The sequence below is a fragment of the Rhinatrema bivittatum genome, chromosome 6 (genome assembly GCF_901001135.1).
Source record: "Rhinatrema bivittatum chromosome 6, aRhiBiv1.1, whole genome shotgun sequence".
Taxonomy (NCBI): Eukaryota; Metazoa; Chordata; class Amphibia; order Gymnophiona; family Rhinatrematidae; genus Rhinatrema; species Rhinatrema bivittatum.
Window position 1 is genome coordinate 8,595,843 of NC_042620.1, and position 26,151 is coordinate 8,621,993.

The window sequence follows — 26,151 nt, forward strand, 5'->3', positions numbered from 1 at the left end:
AAGACAAGTGTTCCTGTGAGATGCGATATGCCCTCTATCTGTAATAACTAGCATCTCATCCAATACAGGAAGAGAACCTTCTTTTATAATTAAAACATACAGTATTGCCGAAACTTCCAGAAAGGTGTAACCGCCCACAAACACATGATGCTGTTGTCATGATAACCTAGTATGCATAGAAAATGCTTGTGAGGCCACCCTTCATTCATTTGTAAAAATCATATTATTTACTTGTCTTCCCTGAAACCACCCTTTCACCATAAAAGTTCCTTTACCACCCTGGCTTTGATGCACTGTATTCCTTCTAGTATCCTGTTGTTCTTCTTTGTTGTGTAAACAAATCGCAAGTCTGTGGCTTCAATAGGAGTTAGGCCTGAATTCCGTTTCTTGGCACCAGGATTTAATTAAAACTGTAACCTCAAAGGATCTTCTTTTCAACTGGTTTCTGTCCGTTGAGATAGGCATTTGTAAGACAAAAGCTTGTATCCTGGTTTCATGCAAATCCAGCTTCAGTGTATTATGAAGTAAATGTTACCATTGAATAGGCCTCTTCCTGTTGATGCCAGTAGTTATACTTCAGGGATATTCTGCAAGTCATGCTCAGAAAGACACTCAGAGTTCATTCACCTCTGACAGGCCACAGTACAGCAGAGGCATCTGGGTATTTTTCCTTCCTAATATTGTGTATCTGATCAATCATATTCTTCAAGGATATGAATGTCTTAGGCAGCCTGCTAGGCCTCCATGCACTCCTATCCCCTGCCTGCTGCCTCAGTGCTGTCACAGGCCCTAGCATATCTATCAGCCTGTGAGTTTCACCAGCTCCTGTGAAGCCTGCAGGGGGTGCAAGGCATGGAAGAGAGATTTAAGGGGGTAATTGCACTGATGTCTATGCAGCTGATTGACTTCCCGTTACATTACCATCCGAGGCGGAGGCACAATGTGAGAGGGGACAGCCGTGTGCTGATGCTTATTTATTATATTCATTTATTTAGAATTTTTATATACCGACATTCTTGAAACAAAAAATCAAATCATATCGGTTTCCATAATAACAGAACAATCGCGGCTATGGCGTTAACATTAAACAGGGCGTCTGATAAAATAAAAATAAATAGAACAGCAAAACAGGGTTAATAGGCGTTGCATAAAAATAAAGCGTCTAGGAAGGTATCGCTAAGAACCTGTGAACCATCCAAATCGGGCGTAAACGGGCCCTAAAGGATGAAAAGAACATTAAAACTTAAACCAGGGTGAAAAACATAGCATTAGCTGCTAAATATAGAGGTTGAGTGTTAACTCGTAAGTAAGATAGTGGTGGTTATCTTGGCAGAGGATGACACAGGGGGTGAAAAAGGGGGGAGACAGGTAACAAGGAGTAGAGAGGGGGTAAGAGGAGAAGGCAGATGGACGGAGGGGAGGAGGGGAAGGAGGGGAACAAGCTAACTGTAACGTGCGGTTGAGGATTTCCCGTCTGTAACGAGCTGGGAGCGCACAATACAGACGAGTAAGGCGATCCAGCGATACAGTCTCCAGTTTCACGCGTCCTTAGCGCTTCTTAAAACAGACGCATAACCCTTTCCGCACCCAGCATGTATATGATATGTAAATGAACGAATTAGCTGTATAATGAAGGAATTAGCTATTCCCCTCCGATACTGTAACGCGCGCCCCGACTATCGCTGCCATTTTGCCCCGCGTTTAACCTGCTAACTTACCGCCTACCCCTACCCCTGCGTTAGAGGCAGGGGTAAGGGTGGGCGGCAAGCTTTCCCCCAGCCCCCGCTCACCTGCCCTGGCCGCGTCCATGGATGCTGGCCTCCGGGGCAGCCCCAGTCCTCCCCCTCCTCCCGAAGCAAAAAAAAAAGCAAAAAAAAAAAGTTGCGAGAGAGAGAGAGGGGAGAGGACGGCAATCCTACGCTCGGCGACTTACTTTTGCAGCCCCCTCCTCCGGACATCGTGGCTTCCCCCGTGCCAGTTCCCCTTCCCCTGAAGCAGGGCGCGAAAAGCAGCCTTGCTCCGGGAGGAGGGGAGAAGGGACTGGCAGTGTAAAGCGGCGAAGCGACTTACTTTTTGCAGCCCCTTCCGGACATCGGACGACCTCTCCTGCCTCCAGCTGCTCGCGAAGATGGACGCCTGCACGGCCGCTGAAGACGTGACGTCACATGCCGTGACGCCAAACGTCGTGACGTCACGTCTTCAGCGGCCGTGCAGGCGTCCATCTTCGCGAGCAGCTGGAGGCAGGAGAGGTCGTCCGATGTCCGGAAGGGGCTGCAAAAAGTAAGTCGCCGAGCGTAGGATTGCCGTCCTCTCCCCTCTCTCTCCCGCAACTTTTTTTTTCACGTTTTTTTTGCTTTGGGAGGAGGGGAGAGGGGACGGCAATCCCGACTTCCTGGTACCTGTCATTTCAAATGACATTTGAAATGACAGATACCAGCGTGGCCGTGAAGCCTTAGGCCCGAGCACCCAGGTTACTGCATAGGCGCTCTATACAGTAAAATGGGTTGCGCGGGCCTAACGCTTCCCTAACACTTTGCAGCCGCGGCTTGCATTTGCATGCAATTAGAAGAGAGTATCGAGCGGTAGGTGAAGAGAACTGTGCGTGCGGGGAACGAGGGTGCGCCAGGCACTGCCGCACTCTTTCTACCGCGGCCTTAGAGTATCGACCTGTAAGGCGGTTGAGGACGATCATGGGTCCCCATAATGTCCTGTTATGTCCTTTGGCCAGTGTCAGGGTGTACGTGAGACTCCGGGAAGGCTTGTCTGAAGAGCCATGGTTTTGAGGTGTTTCTTAAATGTTTGATGACACTGATGACATTATGACATTCGATGCCTGCCGCTGCTCCCGCCCCCCAGGTGAAACAGGCCTCTCTCCGCTCCCACATCGGTGTGGTGCCCCAGGACACGGTGCTGTTCAATGACAGCATCCGTCAGAACGTGCGCTACGGGAGAGTCGGCGCCTCCGACGAGGAGGTGGAGGAGGCAGCGCGGGCGGCAGATATCCACGAGCGAATCCTCTCCTTCCCTGATGGTAAGCACCGGCTCGCCTTGTTTAAATCCTGCAGGTGTTCTTTCAGGTTGAGATTTTGGTTCTTTGGTGGAGCTGTAGGTTAAAAAAAAAAAAAATGTTGTTTAAAAGATGTCTCCCAAGTATTTCCCCTGCACGCGTGTAATAGGAATAGCCCACGCAGCTTGTGTGATCTGAGTACCTGCAGCCCACCAGCAGTGCTGCTGGGGAGCCTGTTAAACATCTCTTGGGATGTGCCCCAGCTGTTTAGTGTCTGTGAAGCCCTTCTAACTGGCCAGGAGTGCAAAGTCCAGCATAACGGTAACTGAAGCGGGGAAGATAAAAGATTGGGGTAAGGGCAGGATGGACAGGAAGAGGGAACTGCCAGGGGAGTGCACGGTGGGAATGTGATAGGAGCCTGTGGTATCCTTGGAGTCCCCGTGTGACATCCCAACCCCTGGACTCTTTCCCTGCAGGGTACGATACTCAGGTGGGGGAGCGCGGGCTGAAGCTGAGTGGAGGGGAGAAGCAGAGGGTCGCCATTGCCCGCACCATCCTGAAAGCTCCACAGATCATCCTGCTCGATGAGGTACGGTTGTAGCTCTTATTAGATCTTCAGCTTCCTCCCAGCAGCAGCAGAAGCAGAGCTGGAAGAGAATAGTTGAGCTCTGGGATGGCCGTGTTGCCGTGGGGGATGCCCAGCTCTGCCCGGCACATTTTACCTGTTTGCTCTGCTACTGTTTCCATTAAAGGCTGCAGTTCCCTGTACGTACCAGGATCAGTCCAGACCTCTGGGTTTGTGTCTCCCTTCCAGCAGATGGAGTCGGAGAAAAAACTGAAAGGCACCCCCTCTTACCCTGGTGTGTCACCTGCGATCCCTCAGTATTTCTCTGACTCCAGCAGATGAGGCTGACAGAACCTGCGGTCCTGATCCATTAAAAAGAAGACACAAGGAAAGCAAAGCAAGCCAGGGATAGATAAGGCCTAGAGGAGTTTGCTTTCTACCAGTGGCTAAATCAAACTTTAAAAAAAAACCAAAGTAGTTAGTTTTCTTTCTGGAGGTGACAGAGTCAGTCCTCCCAAGGATGCTGCCATGGTTGAGGCACGGCTGGGATTAGATACCCCATTAGCCATTTTCCCGGAGCCGCTTCTTCTGCCGGTGAGTAGGTGGATTAATCGGTGGGCCGGTCCCTCCCCCTTGCACCCTGAGATGGCATAATCCCTCAGGGGGGGGGGGGGGCTGCCTGTGCCGTGATTGAGGTCCCAGGGGCATTTTTCCCCTGGGTGGTTGCGGGTCAGCGTTTTTGAGGAAAAAAAAAAAAAAGACCTTTTTTTGTTACCGTGCTCACAGGTTTCCCGGGACTCCGGAAGGGCGATTTTCGTTGCTTTTGTCGGCCTCGTGCTTGCTCCCTCTCTGCGGGCATGCCGTGGAGTTCGCCGTGTTCAGCATGCGGGGAGCCGGTGGCACGGCTCTCCCGGGAGGGCCTGTGTACACGGTGCCTCCTGGGAGGGGAGAAACCATCAGGAAGCAGCAGCAGGTCGTTTTCGGTGCGTTCCTGGGGCACGGAGGAATTCGCGCCTCTGCCAGCCTCGGTCTGCCCCGACCCCGTCTAGCGCGGGAACGGCGGCCATTTTGTCTCCACCACGCTCCAGTGGAGGGCTGGATGCAGGGGGAGGGGAGATCCCTTCTTCTCTCTCCCTGCCGAATTTGAGCCCTGTTAGATAGCGGCTCCCAGTACCTGCCTCCCCTCCGAGCTCTGACCCTCCCGAGGGGGGGGAGGGCCTTAGAAGGGCAGCATATCTTTTCTTCCAAGTTTTAACTTTTAATGCACAAGGCCTTTTTGGAGGCGGAGGCTGAGGAGCCTCCGCCTGCGAAGGTGGCTAGGCTTTCTGGGCATTCCGATTCCTCCAGAGGGAGGACAGGCCATGTGGTGTTAGATCCCTCTGGGACCCTGGCTTCCGATCCCCCTTCGCTGGACCTTCTCCTCGTGGATATTGGCGGGGATGTTGATGAGCCCACCCCAGTTGAGGGGGATGACCCAAGGGTCCTCAGATTGTTTTGGAGGGAGGAGCTTGACCAATTAATTCCTCATGTTCTGATGGAGCTCTTTATTGAGCCGCCACAGCCGAGCTCGGAGGCTACTAAGGGGGACCCCGTTCTCTTGGGGCTTCGGGCCCCTCATAAAGCTTTCCCTTTTCATCCGATGCTACTGGAACTAGTGACCCGAGAATGGGAGCCTCCTGAGGCCAGTCTTCAGATGGGGCGATCCATGAGAAGCTCTACCCGCTGCCAAATGAGTCCTTGGCCGTCCTTAAGGTCCCTAAAGTGGATGCGGCCGTTTCAGCCATTAGTAAGCGGACGACCATTCCGGTAGCAGGGGCTGCCGCTCTTAAGGATCTTCAGGATAGGAAGCTGGAGGTCCTGCTCAAGCGGATTTTTGAGGTTTCGGCGCTTTGCTTTAGGGCAGCGATCTGCAGTAGCCTCATGCAAAGGGCATCTCTTTGGTGGGTGCAGCAGTTGTTCACCGCGCAGGAGTTGCCTCCAGCGGAAGCGGAGCAGGCAGATCGCATGTAGGCGGCTATGGCTTACACCGCGGATGCCTTGTATGATCTTCGGGCGTCTTCGCACACTATGACGTCGATGGTCTCTGCTAGAAGGCTTCTGTGGCTCTGCAACTTGTTGGCCGATGTTTCCCCCAAGGCCCAGCTAGGCAATCTTCCCTTTAAAGGGACATTCTTCTTCGGGGATGATCTGGAAGCCCTTATCAAATCCCTTGGGAACAATAAGGTGTACAAGTTACCGGAGGACAAGTCTAGACCCTCCAGGTCCTTTGGGTCGGCATGCCCTCGGTTCCAGGGACAGCGTAAGTTTCGGCAGCTCAGGGCTCCGGCTTTCACTCCACGTCAACCGTCGATGAGGTCTCAGGCTTGGTCCCATTCCTTTCGTGGCCGCAGGCCCCTCCACGATGGGGGTCCTTAGGGATCTTCCGGGGGCAAGTCCTCCCAATGAAGGTGTCCTGGCCCACTCTTCTATTCCGGTGATAGCCGGCCATCTGTCTCTATTCTTCGAGGAGTGGGTCAAGATTACATCGGACCAGTGGGTTCTAAGCATCATAGAACACGGCTACACTTTGGATTTTGCACGCCCGTTGCAGGTCCTGTTCTTGATGTCACCCTGCGGGGCCCGCGCGAAGCGGACAGCGATGTTTCAAATCCTGGGCCAGTTGAAAGCGCTGGGAGCCATTGTCCCTGTCCCACTGGAGGAATGCAGGACTGGCAGATACTACATATATTTCATGGTTCCCAAGAAGGAAGGCTCCTTCCGCCCAATCTTGGATCTGAAGAAGATGAACAAAGCGCTTCAGGTACATAATTTCACATGGAAACTCTCTGCTCAGTCATTGCGACCGTCCACTCCGGCAAATATTTGGCTTCTTTAGACCTGACGGAAACGTATCTTCACATAGGGATCCGCAAACAGTATCGGCGGTTTCTCTGGTTCATGATCCTGGGCGAGCATTATCAGTTTCAGGCACTTCCGTTCGGATTGGCGACAGCTCCCCGCGTCTTCACCAAAGAAATGGTGGTAGTAGCTGCGGACCTCAGGCAGGAGGGGATTTTGGTTCATCCCTATCTGGACGATTGGCTCATCTGTACAAAGTCAGAGGAGCTTTGCAGGGCAGCGGTTCAATCAGTAGTGGCCCGGCTCCAATGCCTTGGTTGGGTTGTCAATTTTTCCAGGAGCCAATTAGTCCTGTCCCAGGTGCTGAACTTCTTGGGTGCTCGGTTCGACACATCGGTCAGCAAGGTCTTTCTCACTCAGGAGCGAATCGACAAGTTAGCGGCGCAGATCCAGCGGCTGTTGTCTCTGTCGCTACCCCGGATTTGGGATTACTTACAGGGGCTTAGTTCTATGGCGTCTACTCTAGAATCAGTCCCTTGGGCTTTTGCGCATATGAGACCCTTGCAGAAGGCGTTACTTTTGCGTTGGGACCCGAAATCGGAAGAGTTCCAAATGCAATTGCCGCTCTTGGAGCCTACCAGGTCCAGTCTCTGTTGGTTTATTCCGGCCCACGTGCAGCGCGGAATGGACCTGGAGGAGCCCCAGTGCGTGGTCGTGACAACAGACGCCAGCCTTTTCTGGCTGGGGTGCGGTTTGCCAATTGAGGGCAGCACAGGGCCATTAGACAGGGCAGCAGGCAAAATGGTCCATAAATCGTTTGGAAACCAGGGCAGTACGTCTGGCGTTGTGCAGTTTCCTTCCCCTGGTGAGCCATTGATCAGTGTGAGTATTGTCCGACAGTCCGACAGTGCGACAACAGTGGCTTACGTCAATCGTCAGGAGGGAACCAGAAGTCATCCAGTCGCATTGGAAGCTGATCGGCTAATGCTCTAAGTGGAGCACCATCTGGTCCGGCTGGCAGCTTCCCACATAGCTGGAGTTGACAACATTCAGGTGGATTTTCTCAGTTGCCAGCATCTCGATCCCGGAGAGTGGGAACTTTCTGAGGAGGTGATGCATCTCGTGACTCGTCGGTAGGGTGTTCCTCGCCTGGACTTGATGGCGACTCAAAGAAATGCGAATGCGGCTCGGTTCTTCAGTCGCAGGATGGAACACGGGGTGAAAGGTGTCGACGCTTTGGTCCTGCCATGGCCTTGCGACATTCTGCTGTACGTCTTTCCTCCCTGGCCATTGGTGGGCAAGGTCTTGCGAAGGATAGAGGCTCACACAGGCTGAGTCGTTCTCGTGGCTCCGGAGTGGCCATGGCGGCCGTGGTTTGCAGATCTATTCAACTTAGCGATGGATGGTCCTCTTCGGCTCGGTCATCTACCAAATCTTCTTAGACAAGGTCCAGTATTTTTCGATCAAGTGGATCGCATCTAGCGGCTTGGTTTATGAGAGGCAGCAGTTGAAGAAGAAAGGATATATGGATTCCGTTTTTTCCACCTTCCTCTAGGCGTGAAAAACATCTACCTCGCTTACCTATGTTCGGGTCTGGAAGGTTTTCGATTCCTGGTGTAGCAGGTTGAATGTGTCCCTGCGGCACACCTCAATTGTCCATATTCTGGGGTTCTTGCAGGAGGGTCTGAAGAAAGGCTTGGCGTCCCCTTCTCTTAGGGTTCAAGTAGTGGCCTTGGGATGTTTGCGGGGGAAGATTGACGGGACATCCCTGGCAGCTCATCTGGATGTAATGCGTTTCCTGAGAAGTGCTAAACATTGAATCCTCCGGTTCGTCCAGTGTGTCCTTCTTGGAGTTTGAATCTGGTTCTCCATGGCTTGTGCGGTCTTCTGTTTGATCCTTTGAAACAGGCCACCTTGAAAGATTTGACACTTAAGACAATTTTCCTGGTGGCTATCACTTCGGCACAGCGCATCTCTGAGCTCAAGCGTTGTCATGTAGGGAACCTTTTCTCCGGATTTCAGATTCAGGGGTATCCCTTAGGACGGTGCCCTCCTTTCTACCGAAGGTCGTGTCGGAGTTTCATTTGAATCAGATCGTGGAGTTTCCTGCCTTCACGGATTTGGATCGGAATTCGCCTCAGGCTCGCGACTTGCGAAGATTAGATGTGCGGCGGATTCTGCTTCGCTATCTGGAGGTAACCAATGATTTTCATCTGTCTGATCATCTGTTCATCTTATGAGAGTGGTCCTAAGAAAGGACATAAGGCAACTAAAGCCACTATTACCCGATGGTTGAAGGAAGCTATAACTTCAACATATATATGTCTTGGGCGCACAGTACCGGAAGGTTTAAAAGCTCATTCAATTCGATCTCAGGCAATGTCTTGGGCAGAGTGTCAGTTTGTTTCGCTGCAGGAAATTTGCAGAGCAGCTACTTGAAAATCTTTACACACTTTTGCTAAGCATTACTGTTTGGATGTCCGAGCCCCGGATGATGATTGTTTTGGCAGCAGTGTGCTTCGAGCGGGACTTTCCAGGTCCCACCCCATTTAAGGCAGCTTGGGTACATCCCAGCAATCTGGACTGATCCTGGTACGTACAGAGAAAGGAAAATTGGGCTCTTACCTGCTAATTTTCGTTCCTGTAGTACCAAGGATCAGTCCAGACGCCCGCCCATGGAATCAGGAGAGTCCATTCACTATCATTTTTTTATTCTGCAGAATATTCTCAAGTGGGCAGCATTCACGTTGCATATGGAAGTACTCCCTCCATGTACATAAGTTCCAGAAGTTAGGCAGTTTCTTTCATTAGGTGGTTTGATATAGCCATTGGTTCTTATGTTGAGGTTATGATATGTTTCATTCTTCTATGGTATGGACTATACTGAAGGATCGCAGGTGGCACACCAGGGTAAGAGGGGGGTGCCTTTCATTGCTTTCTCTGACTCCATCTGCTGGATGGGAGAATACAACCCAGCAGTCTGGACTGATCCTTGGTACTACAGGAACGAAAATTAGCAGGTAAGAACCCAATTTTGCAACACTTTTCGATACAATACAGCAGGGTAAGAGTTGTATGAGGGGGCATATACACCCCCCAGCATTATCTGGTTAGTGCTCAGGAATCATGGGGAGAAGTGGGATTCAGTGTGCTTCATTCACTCATATTCCCTGCTCTTTCCCAACAGGCGACCTCTGCACTGGACACTGAGACAGAGAGAAACATCCAGGCATCACTGGCAAAAGTCTGTACCAACCGCACAAGTATTGTGGTGGCTCACAGGTAGGGTATAATGAGCATTCAAACACAGATCAGGATTTACTACCCTTCTAGCTATGGTTGAGAACCTGCAAGCCATTTGAGCTACTGGGGCTGGCAACGTGAATGCTATCACCTCTAGCCCTTCCCCCACTTCCAGTCTTCTCTCTCATTGTGTTGCACACACGTTTGAAGATCTTTTGGGTTTTGACCTATTCTCATCTATGCTGGGGATTTCAGTGTGAGCACTTAGTCATTAATGTGTTGGCTTATGAGAACCGATCACACATTCATATGTCCCCTCTCCATGTTTCCTGTCAGTTGTATTCCTATATAAATAACAATAATACTCAGAGCCCGGAGACTGACCGGAATCAGACGGCCCTGAACTAGATAAGCCGATGCAATAGTTTCCTTTGGCCAGCGTGCAGTGGTGGCCCTTGAAGCTTTTTGACCCTTCCTGGGACCTCTCCATAGGGCAAACAGATGGTCCGAAAGACTGAAACCGTTCGTGACCTCCAACTAATGTATCAGCACACGTCTGAAGTCCAACTGTCTTAACTCCCTAGACTCGGAAGTAGAAAGATCTAGGCCCGTCAAGGATGGGGAACTCCACTGTCTGATTCAAATGAAAAGAGGATACTACTTTCGGAAGAAAGGAGGGAACCGTTGGTAAAGAAACTCCTTTGTTAGAAATCCTTAAGAAGGGCTCCTGACAAGATAAGGCCTGTAGCTCTGAAACACGCTGCACCAATACGATAGCCATGAGGAAAACGAACTTCAATGTCAGATCTTTGAAGGTCGTCCACTTCAGCGACTCGAAAGGCACATTGCAAAGGGCATCGAGAACCAGGTTGAGCTTCCATGAAGGACAGGGGTTCCAAATCGGAGGACGAAGATGTTTAACGCCACGCAGAAAAAGAACCACATCCAGATGAGACGCTAGAACCAGTCCCTGTACCTTTCCCTGAAAACTACCAAGGACTGCCACCTGAACTCGTAGGGAATTGAAGGCTAGACCTTTTACTAGACCTGCCTGCAGAAAGGCCAGCACATCTGGAATAGTAGCCCTGGACGGCTCCACCGAGTGGTTCAGGCACCAGTCCTCGAAAATACCCCAAACTCTGACGTAGGCTATGGAGGGAGATGTTTTCCAGGACTGCAAAAGCGTAGTAATGACCTCCTCTGAATAACCCTTATTTCTCAAGCTCTGCCTTTCAAAAGCCATGCCACTAGACAAAAGCGATCTACCTCTGTGAAATAAACGGGACCTTGTCGCAGCAGACTCTGGGATGGATGAAATCTCAGTGGACCGTCTATCGCTAGATTGAGGTCTGCAAACCACGGGCGCCTCGGCTACTCTGGCGTGACGAGTATCATCTTGCCCGAATGAGCCTCGATGCAGCGTAGAACCTTGCTGACCAACAGCCATGGCGGAAAGACATACAACAGAATGTCTTAGTGGAACGCAAGATTTGGTGAAAGAAGTAACGGTGATGGGGCCACTTGGCAACAGTGATCATAACATGATCAAATTTAAACTACTAACTGGAAGGGGGACAATAAGTAAATCTGCAGCTCTAACACTAAATTTTAAAAAGGGAAACTTTGATAAAATGAGGAAAATAGTTAGAAAAAAACTGAAAGGTGCAGCTGCAAAGGTTAAAAGTGTTCAACAGGCTTGGACATTGTTTAAAAATACAATCCTAGAGGCGCAGTCCATATGTATTCCGCGCATTAAGAAAGGTGGAAGGAAGGCAAAACGATTACCGTCATGGTTAAAAGGTGAGGTGAAAGAGGCTATTTTAGCCAAAAAAACATCCTTCAAAAATTGGAAGAAGGATCCATCTGAAGAAAATAGGATAAAACATAAGCATTGTCAAGGTAAGTGTAAAACATTGATAAGACAGGCGAAGAGAGAATTTGAAATGAAGTTGGCCATAGAGGCAAAAACTCATAATAAAAACTTTTTTAAATATATCCAAAGCAAGAAACCTGTGAGGGAGTCGGTTGGACCATTAGATGACAGAGGGGTTAAAGGGGCTCTTAGGGAAGATAAGGCCATTGCAGAAAGACTAAATGAATTCTTTGCCTCCGTGTTTACTAATGAGGATGTTGGGGAGATACCAGTTCCGGAGATGGTTTTCAGGGGTGATGACTCAGACGAACTGAACGAAATCACTGTGAACGTGGAAGATGTAGTAGGCCAGATTGACAAACTAAAGAGTAGCAAATCACCTGGACCGGATGGTATGCATCCTAGGGTTCTGAAGGAACTCAAAAATTAAATTTCTGATCTATTAGTTAAAATTTGTAACCTATCATTAAAATCATCCATTGTACCTGAAGACTGGAGGGTGGCCAATGTAACCCCAATATTTAAAAAAGGCTCCAGGGGTGATCCGGGTAATTATAGACCAGTGAGCCTGACTTCAGTGCCGGGAAAAATAGTGGAAACTATTCTCAAGATCAAAATTGTAGAGCATATAGAAAGACATGATTTAATGGGACACAGTCAACATGGATTTACCCAAGGGAAGTCTTGCCTAACAAATCTGCTTCATTTTTTTGAAGGGGTTAATAAACATGTGGATAAAGGTGAACCGGTAGATGTAGTGTATTTGGATTTTCAGAAGGCGTTTGACAAAGTCCCTCATGAGAGGCTTCTACGAAAACTAAAAAGTCATGGGATGGGAGGCGATGTCCTTTCGTGGATTACAAACTGGTTAAAAGACAGGAAACAGAGAGTAGGATTAAATGGTCAATATTCTCAGTGGAAAAGGGTAAACAGTGGAGTACCTCAGGGATCTGTATTGGGACCGGTGCTTTTCAATATATATATATAAATGATCTGGAAAGGAATACGACGAGTGAGGTTATCAAATTTGCGGATGATACAAAATTATTCAGAGTAGTTAAATCACAGGCAGACTGTGATACATTACAGGAGGACCTTGCAAGACTGGAAGATTGGGCATCCAAATGGCAGATGAAATTTAATGTGGACAAGTGCAAGGTGATGCACATAGGGAAAAATAACCCTTGCTGTAGTTACATGATGTTAGGTTCCATGTTAGGAGCTACCACCCAGGAAAAAGATCTAGGCATCATAGTGGATAATACTTTAAAATTGTCGGCTCAGTGTGCTGCAGCAGTCAAAAAAGCAAATAGAATGTTAGGAATTATTAGGAAGGGAATGGTGAATAAAATGGAAAATGTCATAATGCCTCTGTATCGCTCCATGGTGAGACCGCACCTTGAATACTGTGTACAATTCTGGTCGCCGCATCTCAAAAAAGATATAGTTGCGATGGAGAAGGTACAGAGAAGGGCAACCAAAATGATAAAGGGGATGGAACAGCTCCCCTATGAGGAAAGGCTGAAGAGGTTAGGGCTGTTCAGCTTGGAGAAGAGACGGCTGAGGGGGGATATGATAGAGGTCTTTAAGATCATGAGAGGTCTTGAACGAGTAGATGTGACTCGGTTATTTACACTTTCGAATAATAGAAGGACTAGGGGGCATTCCATGAAGTTAGCAAGTAACACATTTAAGACTAATCGGAGAAAATTCTTTTTCACTCAACGCACAATAAAGCTCTGGAATTTGTTGCCAGAGAAGGTAGTTAGTGCAGTTAGTGTAGCTGGGTTAAAAAAAGGTTTGGATAAGTTCTTGGAGGAGAAGTCCATTAATAGCTATTAATCAATTATACTTAGGGAATAGCCACTGCTATTAATTGCATCAGTAGCATGGGTTCTTCTTAGTGTTTGGGTAATTGCCAGGTTCTTGTGGCCTGGTTTTTGGCCTCTGTTGGAAACAGGATGCTGGGCTTGATGGACCCTTGGTCTGACCCAGCATGGCAATTTCTTATGTTCTTATGTCCAGGGAAGCACCAGAGCGTCTACACCTTCCGCTCCTGGCTCTCTTCAACTGAAAAATCGAGGAGATTTGGCATTGCAATATGTCGCCATCAGGTCCCTTGCAGGCCTAGACCATCGGTTGCACAGGATACTGAAAGCCTCGTTGGAGAGTTCCCACTCTCCCAGATCCAACTGGTGGCGGCTGAGAAAATCGGCCTGCACATTGTCCACTCCAGCAATGTGAGAGGCTGCTATCCTGTACAGGTGCTGTTCCGCCCAGCTGATTAAAAGTTGAGCCTCCGTCACCACCGGACAACTTCGAGTTCCGCCCTGACAATTGATGTAAGCCATCGTCATCGCATTGTCAGAGAGAATCCGCACTGATCTCCCCTCTACTAAGGGAAGGAGGGCCTGTAGCGCCAACCGAACCACCCTGGTCTCCAACCGATTATTCGACCAAGACTCCGACCTCATCCACTGACCTTGCACTGCCGTTCCTTGACAAACCGCTCCCCACCTGGAGAGGCTGGCATCGGTGGTTACCACTATCCAGGAGGGAATTCCCAAATCCACACCCCGTCGTAAATTGTCTGGACACAGCCACCAAAGAAGACTGGACTGTGCCGAATCCATCAGTGGGAGGAGAAGATGAAACTGTTCAGAGAGCGAATTCCACCGGGAGAGCAAGGCTGACTGAAGAGGACGCATATGCGCAAAGGCCCAGGGCACCAGTTCCAGAGTGGAAGCCATCGAGCAAAGGACCTGCAAATAATCCCCTGGGATGAGGCATGGATTGCAAGGACTCCACCTGAGTGAGAAGCTTGGACAATCTTTCCTCGGTAAGGAAAACCTTTCCCAAGATTGTGTCGAATCGAGCACACAAAAACTCTAAGGACTGGGAGGGAACCAGGTGACTCTTGTCGGGCTTGACCACCCAACCTAACAAGCTCAACATCTGTAGCACCCTCTGCACCGCTGCCCTGCAAAGGTGTTCAGACTTCGCTCGAATAAGCCAATCGTCCAGGTAAGGGTGTACCAAAATCCCCTCCTTTCGCAGGGCTGCTGTCACAACCACCATCACCTTGGTGAAGATTCTGGGCGCCGTCGCCAAACCAAACGGTAGCGTGCAAAATTGAAAATGATGCCCCAGGATCACAAACTGCAGATATTTCTGATGATCTGGGCATATAGGAATGTGCAAGTAAGCTTCTTTCATATCTAGAGATGCTAGGAATTCCCCTTTGTGTACAGACGCTATCACCGAGCGAAGAGTTTCCATCTGAAAACGAAGCACCTTTAGAGTCCGATTGACTCTCTTTAAGTCTAGGATGGGACGGAAGGTGCCCTCCTTCTTGAGCACCACAAAGTAGATGGAGTAGCGCCCTCGCCCTCGCTCCCCTGCGGGTACCAGAACTAGGTCCTGTACCCGCCGCAGTGTCCTGTACCGCCCGCATTTTTGGTGGTACCCGTATGGGGAAACCATGTACCGCTTGTGGATCGGCGAGCAAAATCTAACGCGTAACCGTGTTGTACTACACTGAGGACCCACTGATCTGAGGTTAAGTTGGTCCACTCTTTTAGACAAAGGGATAATCTCCCCCCTATTCTTGGGACGGAAGAGTGAACCGGCCTCGCTTCATTGCGCTGACTTGGGACCCCCATGAGATTGTGGGGCTCCATCTCTGGCAGGCTGGCGCCCTTGAAAGGACTGATTCCAAGAAGATTGGTGGCCGGGACCCTGTCGAAAGGACGAATCGGCAGAATGTGAAGAGCAAAACTGGCGATTTCCCTGAAATCTCGCCCATTGAGGAAAGGATCCTCTCGTCCTGGGTCTATCCTCCGGCAACCTATGGACTCTATTCTCCCCCAGAGATTTTATCATGTCCTCCAATTATTGCCCGACATGCAGCTTATCCTTGTAGGGTAAGGAACTCAGTTGAGCCTTAGAGGAAACATCAGCAGCCCAGTGTCTAAGCCAGAGGAGCCTGCGGGCTGACACGGCCGAGACCATAGTCCTGCCAGAAGTCCGCAACAGATCATAAAGTGAGTCAGCACTGTAAGCTACCACCGCCTCCAGCCGCCCTGCTTGCACCACCTCACTCGCAGAAAGGGATACTATGGCTTGCAAATCCCAAACCCAGTGGAGACTGGCTCGCAGCGCGAAACTGCTGCACATAGCTGCCTGGACTCCTAGGGCCGAAACCTCAATCTTTTTAAGCTGCAACTCCAGTTTGCGATCCTGCAAATCCTTCAGGGCAGTGGCTCCTGTTACCGGGGATGGTGGTTTTCTTGGTCACTGCTGATGCCACGGCGTCCACCTTAGGGACCTTAAGGAGGTCCAGCGCTTCCTCTGGAAGCGGGTATAACTTGTCCATAGCCCAGCTTACCTTTAAACCAAGGCCCGGAGTGTCCCACTCCTTAAAATGAAACGGAAAAGATCGAGCAGGACCCCTGAGGCGCACCATCACCGGATCCATAGCCCCAAACCGTGAGTCCTCTGGAGTAACTTCAACACCCAGCTCCTCCAGAATGGCCAGCCGGGATAAGTGAACCGAGCTCATACCTTCTGAACAGGCAGACCACTTTGGGATCATCGCCCTCCACTAAAGGCATGTCTACTGGCTTGGCCGGCTGGAGCTGGTGATCCTGATCTGCATCCGGTCCCTCACCAGGGGCTAGCGGAGCAGACTCGCCTTCATCCACCCCATCCATATCTGAACTGTTCACCTGACATGAAAAGGACCGGAGAGGGCGTTTGGCTTTGGGGGCTTCTATGCCACTGTGTGACTTGGTAAGCTTGTGGAGTGATGAAGCTCCTGTCCCAGCCCCCAGCGACGGTGGGACCTCACGGGATACCTTAGTATCCTGGCTCTTTGCTGCTTTTCGTGCTTTGAAGGCTTTATGCAGCAACAAAACAAAATCGGAGAACGAGGAAGAAGACTCATCTGAGGAAGAGTTCTGCGCTGCCTGCAAGTCGCCCCCCCCAGGGGCAGCAGGACGTGGCGAAAGAGGTGGCAGAGAGCTCCCCTCCCCCAGGGAGGCCTTCTCCTGCTCCCTGAATGTTCGCAGTAAGGCTTCAGTACCTGCGCTGAGAAGAAAAGGGTCCTGAGGCTGCCGCAGCAATTCTGCCCTCCCAGGGTCCCTGCATGCTCTAGAGCTGCTGCGATGCGATTTCACCGGAATCTGCTTCCCCGAAGAGCCTTCCCCTCTCGACAAGCACATGGTACAAACTCCGGCCTGCAGGCCGCACCATGCGGCATGATCCCCGAGCTAAATTAGGATCGTGGCCCGAAAAAAGAACCAGCGTGACCAAGACAAAGCCCCGGGAGCTCGTAGGAACTGAAAAGGTCGGCGAAAACAGCGTCGGAAGGAAGGGGGGCCGAAAGAGACAGCTAGGCTGGCTCAGAAATTAAATAAATCACCTCAGCGTTGTTTTGTCCTATGTGCAGATCTTCAGAGGGTGAGTGAACCAGGCTCCCCGGTATCACCCTCAGCCGCGGGCAGTTACAGGTCTCCCAACCCTCTGCTCCAGAGCCTCTGTTACCAGGGGGGATGGTTCCACCAGGACCTGGGAGGCTTAAACAGATATCGTCTCTCTGTTTTTTTTTTTTGTTTGTTTTTTTTTAAGATTCCCTAAGGAACGAATACCAACAAAACTAAAAACCTAACACTAAACCCAGACTAAAGGTTTTGCACCTCCACCATCTGCTGGAGACAGAAAAATACTTACAGACTCTAGGTGACACCTCAGGGGTATAGGACGGAGTCCGTTAAAACTTCTCTGTCTCCATCTGCTGGAGGGGGAGGCAAAACCCAGGAGTCTGGACTGATCCGGGTACGTATAGGGAACTAACTTTTAGTTTCATTTCCTGGCATCACTATGTTGCCTTTTCCGGTATCATTATTCACAGTTTACTCTTGTTCCCAACTATGTATATGATCATAGAAATATGAAAACATGTTTTTACTCTCCTGCCCCCTTTTTTCACAGTATTAGAAAGTATTTAAAAACAATATAATGTCTGCATTTGTTTACGTAACCATGTGGTTCATACAGTGTTTCAAAGCAGCAGGAAATCTGCTCTAATTACTGTAAACAAAGAAAGCTCACAGCAACTGCCAAGACAGACATTGCCTTGCATTAAACATTTAACCTTTTTTTGTTCCTCTCTTTGTGATCAAGCATTCTTTAAACACAGCCCCGTCTCTGCATCAGGCATTTTATCCCTTTAGGTACTATGGGGCAGATTTTTAAAAAGTACGCCCAAACGTACTTTAGTTCGCGCGACCGGCGCAAACAAGAGTACGCTGGATTTTAATAGATACGCGCGTATCTTTTAAAATCCGGGGTCAGTGTGCGCCGAGCCGCACAGTGTGCGCTGAGCCGCGCAGCCTGCCTCCGTTCCCTCCAAGGCCGCTCCGAAATCAGAGCGGCCTCGGAGAGAACTTTCCTTCCAACCCCCCGCACCTTCTCCTCCCTTCCCCTAACTAACCCACCCCCCTAGCCCTATCTAAACCCCCCCCCCACTTTTGTTCCACGCCCCCAGGCTGGCACCACGCCACCCAGAACGCCCCCGAACATTGTGCCACCCCCGACACGCCCCCCTAGCAAAGCCCCGGATCTTACGCGCATCCTGGGGCTTGTGCGTGCCGCCGAGCCTGTTCAACATAGGCTCGGCGCGCGCAGGGGGAGCTTGGGGCGGGTTTTCTGGGGGTACGCGCGTACCCCTTTGAAAATCTCCCCTATATCTGTTTCTCTATGTGCTCTGTGCACTACACACTCATCTCTCCTCATCCTAAAGTGTACTCACATACAGACTCTCACACATTCTCTCTCTCTCTCTCACACAAACTCTCTCTCTGTCACACCCTCCCCTGTCACTTCTTTCTCACATTCCATCACCCTCTTCCATTGTAAGGTTTTACACTAGAAGGCACTCTTTGCCATCATAAAAAAATGTATACACATTGTTCCGGTTAGTGATTCATTAGAATAACAATGAGTAAATGCTTTACAATGCCATGCACACAAGAATTACAAGTGAATGTGATGGTGCTTACTCATAAATAACTAAAATTACCGCCAAAATAATTATATAAATTTTAGGTTTGTAAGAAGCAGCTTGGTAATCTGTACGTGTAATTTCACTCTGAATCTTCAGGGAGCAATGTATGTCAGAGTAATGTTTATAACAAACTATCCTGCATCTAAAATCATAAAACTTACACGACCGCGAGTTGGCAGCTGAGCAAACTTAAGAATTTGCAAATGCAAGAATTCTTATTTTGTCTTTCTTCTAGACTATTTTGTGTAGGAGGATGGGGGTGGCAGTTTCTCCCAGATTTATCCCTTAGCTCTTCCTGACACCTCACCTGAGGAAAAGTACAGGTCACAAGTTGCAGCAGGTTTGCATTAGATTGTTTTTTTATTTATATGCAGCTCTACTCAAAAAGAGGACCCAGAGCAGCTCGTAATATAGTAGCAATAGAAAAATACATCAAGAAATACAATCGCATATATAAAACTGCAAACAAAACAATAACTATCTGTTCCTCCACCCACACCCACACCCCCATCACAAAGGTGGTGTAGTAGGAGGTATCTCCCGGTTTTCCGTAGTCGAGGGGTGAGGATGGGTAGCAAGGACTTGTCTGAATTCAGCAAGGGACCTTCCAGGGCAGGAGTAAGAAAAACAGGGATAGCATAACTACAACTTCCAGGAATCCCAGGGACTCTGGAGGGGAAGGTCCCAGAGAGTAGAGAGGGCAAGGACTTTTCAAGCCGGATGGTAGGTGGAAAAATGAGGGAGAGGTGAGTCTACAATAAGCAAAGCACCTGGAAGGGAGAAAGGAGGCCATAGGAATGAAGCTGGGGAATTGGAAGTTGCAGTTGAACAACAAAAGGTAAAATCTGTACAGTTAACATAGAAGATTAAAGGCTGCCAGTGGGAAGCTGTGGCCAGGGCATGGGAGTGTTACAATAATCCAGTCCTAGCTTACAAGTGAGAGATGGTAGGTTTACTTCTGGGGGAATTCTGCATTACTGCACAGGGCAGAATTTGCACAGAATGTTTGGTTTTTGGCACAATTTGGAGAGAGACCATGTGAGCCGCGAGTGGAGCCCATCCCGCTCATGGCTGAAGATCAGCAGGTTCGTTCGACAGCCATGAGCAGAGCCCATCACACCCATGGCCCAAGAAGACGAGAAAGCTTGTGAGCCTATGTGAGGGAGAAGTGTGCATGTGCGTGTGTGTGAGAGAGCAAGCAAGGAAGCCTTTGTGAGGGAGTATGTATGTGAGGAGAGATTGTGAGGGAGTATGTATGTGCGTGAGAGAATGGGAAAGGAAAATTGGTTCTTACCTGCTAATTTTCGTTCCTGTAGTACCACGGATCAGTCCAGACTGCTGGGTTATGCCTCCCTTCCAGCAGATGGAGACAGAAAAACTTGTGAGGCACCCCCTCTTGGACTGGTGTGCCACCTGCGATCCTTCAGTATAATCAGTACCATAGCAGAATGAACCAAATTTAATAATCAGTTTTAAGAACCAATGGCTAAACCAAACAGCAGCCTAACAGTAAACTTTGTAACTATGTACACCTTCACTGTTAGAACATAAGATACTCTGCAGAATGAAAAGGACAAAATACATATGCCGAACGGACTCTCCAGGCCAGACTATCCCGGGTGTCTGGACTGATCCGTGGTACTACAAGAATGAAAATTAGCAGGTAAGAACCAATTTTCCTTTCCCTGTACGTACCTGGATCAATCCAGACCGCTGGAATGTACCCAAGCTGCCCTACATGAGGTGGGATGAAAGAAAAGAAATAGATGCCTGTAGTCTTAAAACAATCCTTTATTGCAGTGGAGACACAAGGGTAGCCTTGTGGGCTACCCTTGTGTCTCCACTGCAATAAAGGATTGTTTTAAGACTACAGGCATCTATTTCTTTTCTTTCATCCTGACGGCTATTATAGATCGCCTTCCTTCGTGCTTTTTGGGTCCTACATGAGGTGGGACCTGGAGAGTCCCGCTCGAAGAACACTGCTGCCAAAACAGTCGACGTCCAAACGGTGATGCCTAGCGAAGGTGTGTAGAGACTTCCAAGTAGCTGCTCCTATAAATTTCTTGCGGTGAGACCAACTGACTTTCTGCCCAAGATGCCACCTGAGATCTGATAGAATGAGCTTTTAGACCATCCAGCACTGGTCGTCAGTGACATATATATGCCGATGCTATAGCTTCCTTCAGCCAGCGAGCAATGGTAGCTTTGGAGGCTTTATGTCCTTTCTTAGGACCGCTCCATAAGACAATGAGATGATCCGACAACTGAAAAGCATTAGTCACCTCCAAATAATGAAGGAGAAGCCATCGGATATCCAATTTCTGCAAGTCGCAAGCCTGAGGAGAATTAGAATCCAAATCTGGAAAAGCCGGCAACTCCATGGACTGATTCAAGTGAAAACCTGACACAACCTTCAGTAGAAAGGAAGGTACCATTCGTAGAGACACTCCCGAATCGGAAATCTGCAGAAAAGGCTCCCTACAGGACAGCGCTTGAATCTCCAGTATTCATCTTGCCGAACAGATAGCCACTAAAAAGACCATCTTGAGCGTCAGGTCTTTTAGAGTTGCCCGTTTGAGAGGCTTAAAAGGAAGTTCACACAAGCCCCAGAGAACAAGATTCAGACTTCAGGAAGGGGGGGTTCAAATGCTTAGCACCCCTCAGAAAATGTGCTACGTCAGGATGGACTGCCAGGGACGCCCCATCAACCTTTCCCCTTAAACAGCCCAGGGCCGCTACCTGAACCCGGAGAGAACTGTACGCCAAGCCTTTCTTCAATCCCTCTTGTAAGAAAGCCAGAATATGAACAATGGAGGCTCGTCGCAGGGACACATCCAACCCGCTACACCAGGAATCGAAAACTTTCCAGACTCAAACATATGTGAGCGAAGTAGATGTCTTTCGTGCCTGTAAGAGTGTGGAAATGACCGCATCAGGATAACCCTTCTTCCTCAACTGCCTCTTTTCATAAGTCAGGCCACTAGACAAAAGCGAGCTGCCTGATCGAAAAATACTGGACCTTGTCGAAGATTTGGAAGATGAATGAGACGAAAGGGGCCGTCCACTGCCAAGTTGACCAGATCCACAAACCACGGCCTCCGTGGCCATTCCAGGGCTACCAGAATGACCGACCCTGGGTGGGTCTCTATTCTTCTTAAGACTTTGCCCACCAACAGCCAGGGAGGAATAATGTAAAGCAGAATGTTGTGGGGCCAAGGAAGGTCCAGAGCATCCACTCCACCTGCCCCGAGCTCTCGTCTGCGACTGAAGAAACGAGCCACCTTCGCGTTTCGTCGAGTCGCCATCAAGTCCAGTCGAGGCACACCCCACCGACGAGTTAAGAGCTGCATCACTTCCTCGGATAGCTCCCACTCTCCGAGGTCTAACCGCTGATTGAGGAAATCCGCCTGAATGTTGTCTACACCAGCTATGTGCGTGGCCGCTAGTCTGGTGAGATTGCGTTCTGCCCAGACCATTAGCTTGTCCGCCTCCGCGGCCACCAGATGACTTCTTGTTCCCCTTTGAAGATTGATGTATGCCACTGTCGTCGCATTGTTGGACAAAATCCGCCCTGCGCGATCCCGCACGAGAGGGAGAAAGCTGCACAACGCCAGGTATACTGCTCTTATTTCCAAGCGATTTATGGACCACTTCGCCTCCTGACGTGTACATCGACCTTGCACCGACCTCAATTGGCAAACTGTCCCTCCAACTGGAGAGGCTGGCATCAGTTGTTACAGTTACCCACTGGGGCACCCCCAAGTCCACCCCGCGCCATAAGTGATCAGGGACCAACCACCAGCTGAGACTAGCTCTGGCGGGATCCATGAGCGGTAAGGGTAAATGGAATTCTTCTGACTTGGGATCCCTCTGCAAGGGTCTCATATGAGCAAAGGTCCAGGGGACTAATTCCAGACTAGAACCTACAAGTAAACGATTTATGACTTGTGCTTTTATGACTGCTGATGCATTGTATATAGTTATGTATGTTATTTTTATAGTCTCCACTATTTATTGATCTATTAATTTGCATTCCCTACTCCCCCGGTTATTTGTATTGTTATCGGTTATATGTAAGGGCGCTGCCCAAAGGTTTTTGTTCATTGTGAACCGATGCGATGTGCGAAAGGAAAATTAGTTTCTTACCTGATAATTTTCGTTCCTGTAGTACCAAGGATCAGTCCAGGACACCTGGGTTGTGACTCCGCACCAGTAGATGGAGACAGACTAAAACTTGTGGGCGGAGCATATATGCCCCTGTGCCAGTCACAGCCCCTCAGTCATACGTAATGTCAAAGTAGAACACAACCAGAGAACTAAACTAGCTAGAAACCGCTAATAGAACGGGGAAAACACCCCTCCTGGAAACAGACTCTCCAACCAAGAGAGTTAAACAAGCGGAACAGAAGAATTCAAAACAAAGAGCGGACTCTCCATTACTTCAGCGCAGCACTGCGGGCGGGATCCTGGACTGATCCTTGGTACTACAGGAACGAAAATTATCAGGTAAGAAACTAATTTTCCTTTCCCTGTACGTACCAGGATCAGTCCAGGACACCTGGGATGTACCAGAGCTAAATTACCGAGGGTGGGAAGCAGAGAGTCCCGCTCGGAGTACCCTCTCTCCAACTCCTCCGGGATCGGTAGCCCGGACATCCCCCGAACTGCCTGATAAAGGTATACAACGACTTCCAGGTAGCCGCCCTGCAAATCTCTTGAGGCAATACCGGAGAAGCCTCCGCTCAAGGTGCCGCCTGCGCCTCCGGCCCACGGGAAGCGGTTTTCCCCGCACCCAGTACGCCGAAGCAATGGCCTCCTTAAGCCACCGCTGAAGCAATGGCCTCCTTAAGCCACCGGGCGATCGTTGTGCGAGATGCTGCGGCCCCTTACTTAGGACCAGAGAACAGGACAAACAGATGATCTGTGACCCGAAAAGGATTACTGACCTCCAGATATCGAAGGAGGGACCTCCGCACGTCAAGCGTCCGCAATTCTCTCGCTTCTGGAACAGAGAACTCCCCGGCCGCCAAAGCGGGCAGGTCCACCGATTGAATCATACGACAAGACGACACCACTTTCGGTAGGAAGGAAGGAACTGTGCGCAAAGAAACTCCGGAATCGGAAATACGCAAAAAGGGGTTCACTACAGGACCGGGCCTGCAACTCGGAAACCCGCCGCGCCGAGGCAATCGCTACCAAGAACGCCGTCTGAAGAGTGAGATCCTTAAGAGTCGCGCGTTTCAAAACTCAATATGCGCCGTGCAATCACTGACCGGAGCGTTTCCATGCGGAACCGAACGACTCGAAGGGATTTGTTGACTTCCTTGAGGACTAGGATAGGCCGGAAGGAACCGTCCTTCTTTGGTACGACGAAATAGATGGAATAGTGGCCCGAGCCCACCTCTCCGAAGGGCACGGGCGTAGTAGCGCCTATCTCCCGGAGTCTGTCCAGAGTCAGCTGCACCGCTCCTCTCTTGAGGTCCGAGCCACAGGGGGAAAAGATGAACCTTCCCTGCGGGGGGCGGACAAATTCCAATGCGTAGCCGTGTTTTATGGTATCCAGGACCCACTGGTCCGAGGTGATCCGTGCCCACTCCGCTTAGAAATACGTTAGTCGGTCCCCAATCCTGGGGACAGGGGAGTGGGCGAGACTGGCATCATTGTGAAGACTTGGTATAGGGGTTCCCGGTTCCGGGAGTAGTGCGTGCGGGCCGATGCCCGCGGAAGGCGCGCAACCAGGGCTGAGACCTGGGGGCGGATGGCTGGGAGCCCGTCTGTCTGTAGCCCCTGTAGCGCCGTTGCGCTCTGGCTCTGGTCCGAGAAGAAGAAAACGCTCTGGATGGTCGAAACCTATCCTCCAGCAGCCGATGAACAGCGTTCTCCCCCAGGGACTTGATGATCTGGACCAAATCCTCCCCGAAGAGGAACTTGCCCCTGAAGGGAAGAGAGCCCAGACTGGACTTAGAGGACGTATCAGACGCCCAATTGCGTAGCCACAGTAGTCGTCGTGCTGCCACTACCGAAACCATGGATCTTGTGAGGACCCGAAAAAGGTCGTACGAGGCGTCCGCCCCATACGCCACTGCGGCTTCTAGCCGATCTGCCTGGGCAGCCTCATCGGACGGCAGGTTCTGAGACGTGAGGAGTTGTTGCACCCAAAGGAGACTAGCCCGCTGGGCAAGCGAACTGCACATCACCGCCCGCACACCCAGAGCGGAGACCTCGAAAACCCGCTTAAGGAAAACTTCCAACTTACGATCCTGTGTGTCCCGCAACGCCGCACCTCCCGTCACTGGGATAGTCGTCCTCTTCGTGACCGCCGACACTGCGGAGTCCACCTTTGGGACCTTGATGAGGTCCAGAAAATCTTCGGGGAGCGGGTACAGCTTTTCCATAGCCCGGCTGCTCTTCAGGGAGGCCTCCGGGGTGTCCCATTCCCTGGTGAGAAGTTGTAAAAACGAGTCATGAATGGGAAAAGCCCGAGCCCTCGGCCGGAGTGCCGCCAGGACAGGATCTCCCTTCCTTGAAGAAGTGATGACAGCGGGAGCTACTGGGGCAGGCGGGTCTGGTGGCGGATCCAAATCTAATTCTTGGATGATCTGCGGGATGAGGTCGTCCAGCTCTTCCCTCTGGAAGAGGCGTAGGGTACGCGGATCATCCCCCTCCTGTGTGCCGTCCCCTTGTCCCCCGTCCGGGAGGTCAAGTCCATGTCCCGCTGGGTCTGGCACCGCCCCCACTGCCGCGGGCGTGGATCGGACCCGGGTAGGAAGGCGGGAGGCCCCCACTCCCGGAGGGTCGGGGGGGGGCCGGCGTCGAGGGCGACATCCGAGGGATCTTAGGAGGGGGGGGGGGGGGTCCCACAGGTGCTTCCAGCCCCTGCAGATAAGCGGTATGCATGAGCAGGATAAACTCTGGAGAGAACCCCGGCCTGCTCGGGTGTGCTTCGGGGGCGGCGTGGTTCCTGCTCCCTGGCTCTGGGTGCTTGGTTCCTGCACCAAAATCGGGGGAACACCCCCGCTGGTAGAGTCCTCCAGGGATCCGTTCTCCCTCGTGGCCTGCGCCTCAGGGCGCTCAGAATGTAAAATGGCCGCCGTTCCCGCCAAAAATGGCGGAGTGGCCGGCCCGCACCGCCCGGGCAAAAAAGAGAAATCAGTCAGGGACTGTGAGGTACCTTCCCCCCCGGGAAGGCATCGTGCACTGATGCCCTCCCGGGAAATCTGGGACCCCGGGTCTCCGCAGGCCGCACAGCGGGACGGCCGCGGCATCGGGATCGCTGCAGGAGAAAAGAAAAAGCCACGGGGGGGGCCACGCGCACAAAGGCGCCGCTGCGGGGGGGGCCCGGTCGGCCCGCACTGCCCGCTGTCTGAAAATAGAGGAGGGTGCCGCGGGGGGGCCTTCCCGGCCACACGACCCGCCCCAGACATCTTTCCCTAAATGGCTCAGCAGCCCATGAGGAGCTGTAAAATGGCCGCGGGTGAGGGAGTAAAGAGCGAAGAGGCCGGCTCCACCGGCTTTCGCGGGCACCGGGGGCTGAGCTGTAAAGGAAAAAAACTACAAAG

The 26,151-nt window shown here is 50.8% G+C and overlaps 1 protein-coding gene across 1 annotated transcript in view; it reads left to right on the forward strand.

Moving 5' to 3' along the window:
* ABCB6 (ATP binding cassette subfamily B member 6 (Langereis blood group)) overlaps positions 1 to 26,151 on the forward strand; it is a 206,922-nt gene that overhangs the window by 87,235 nt on the left and 93,536 nt on the right. Inside the window, exons 16-18 of the mRNA XM_029605015.1 lie at positions 2,857 to 3,031; positions 3,484 to 3,596; positions 9,598 to 9,692. Coding sequence (XP_029460875.1) covers positions 2,857 to 3,031; positions 3,484 to 3,596; positions 9,598 to 9,692 — 383 coding nt within the window. The remainder of the gene's footprint in view (positions 1 to 2,856; positions 3,032 to 3,483; positions 3,597 to 9,597; positions 9,693 to 26,151) is intronic.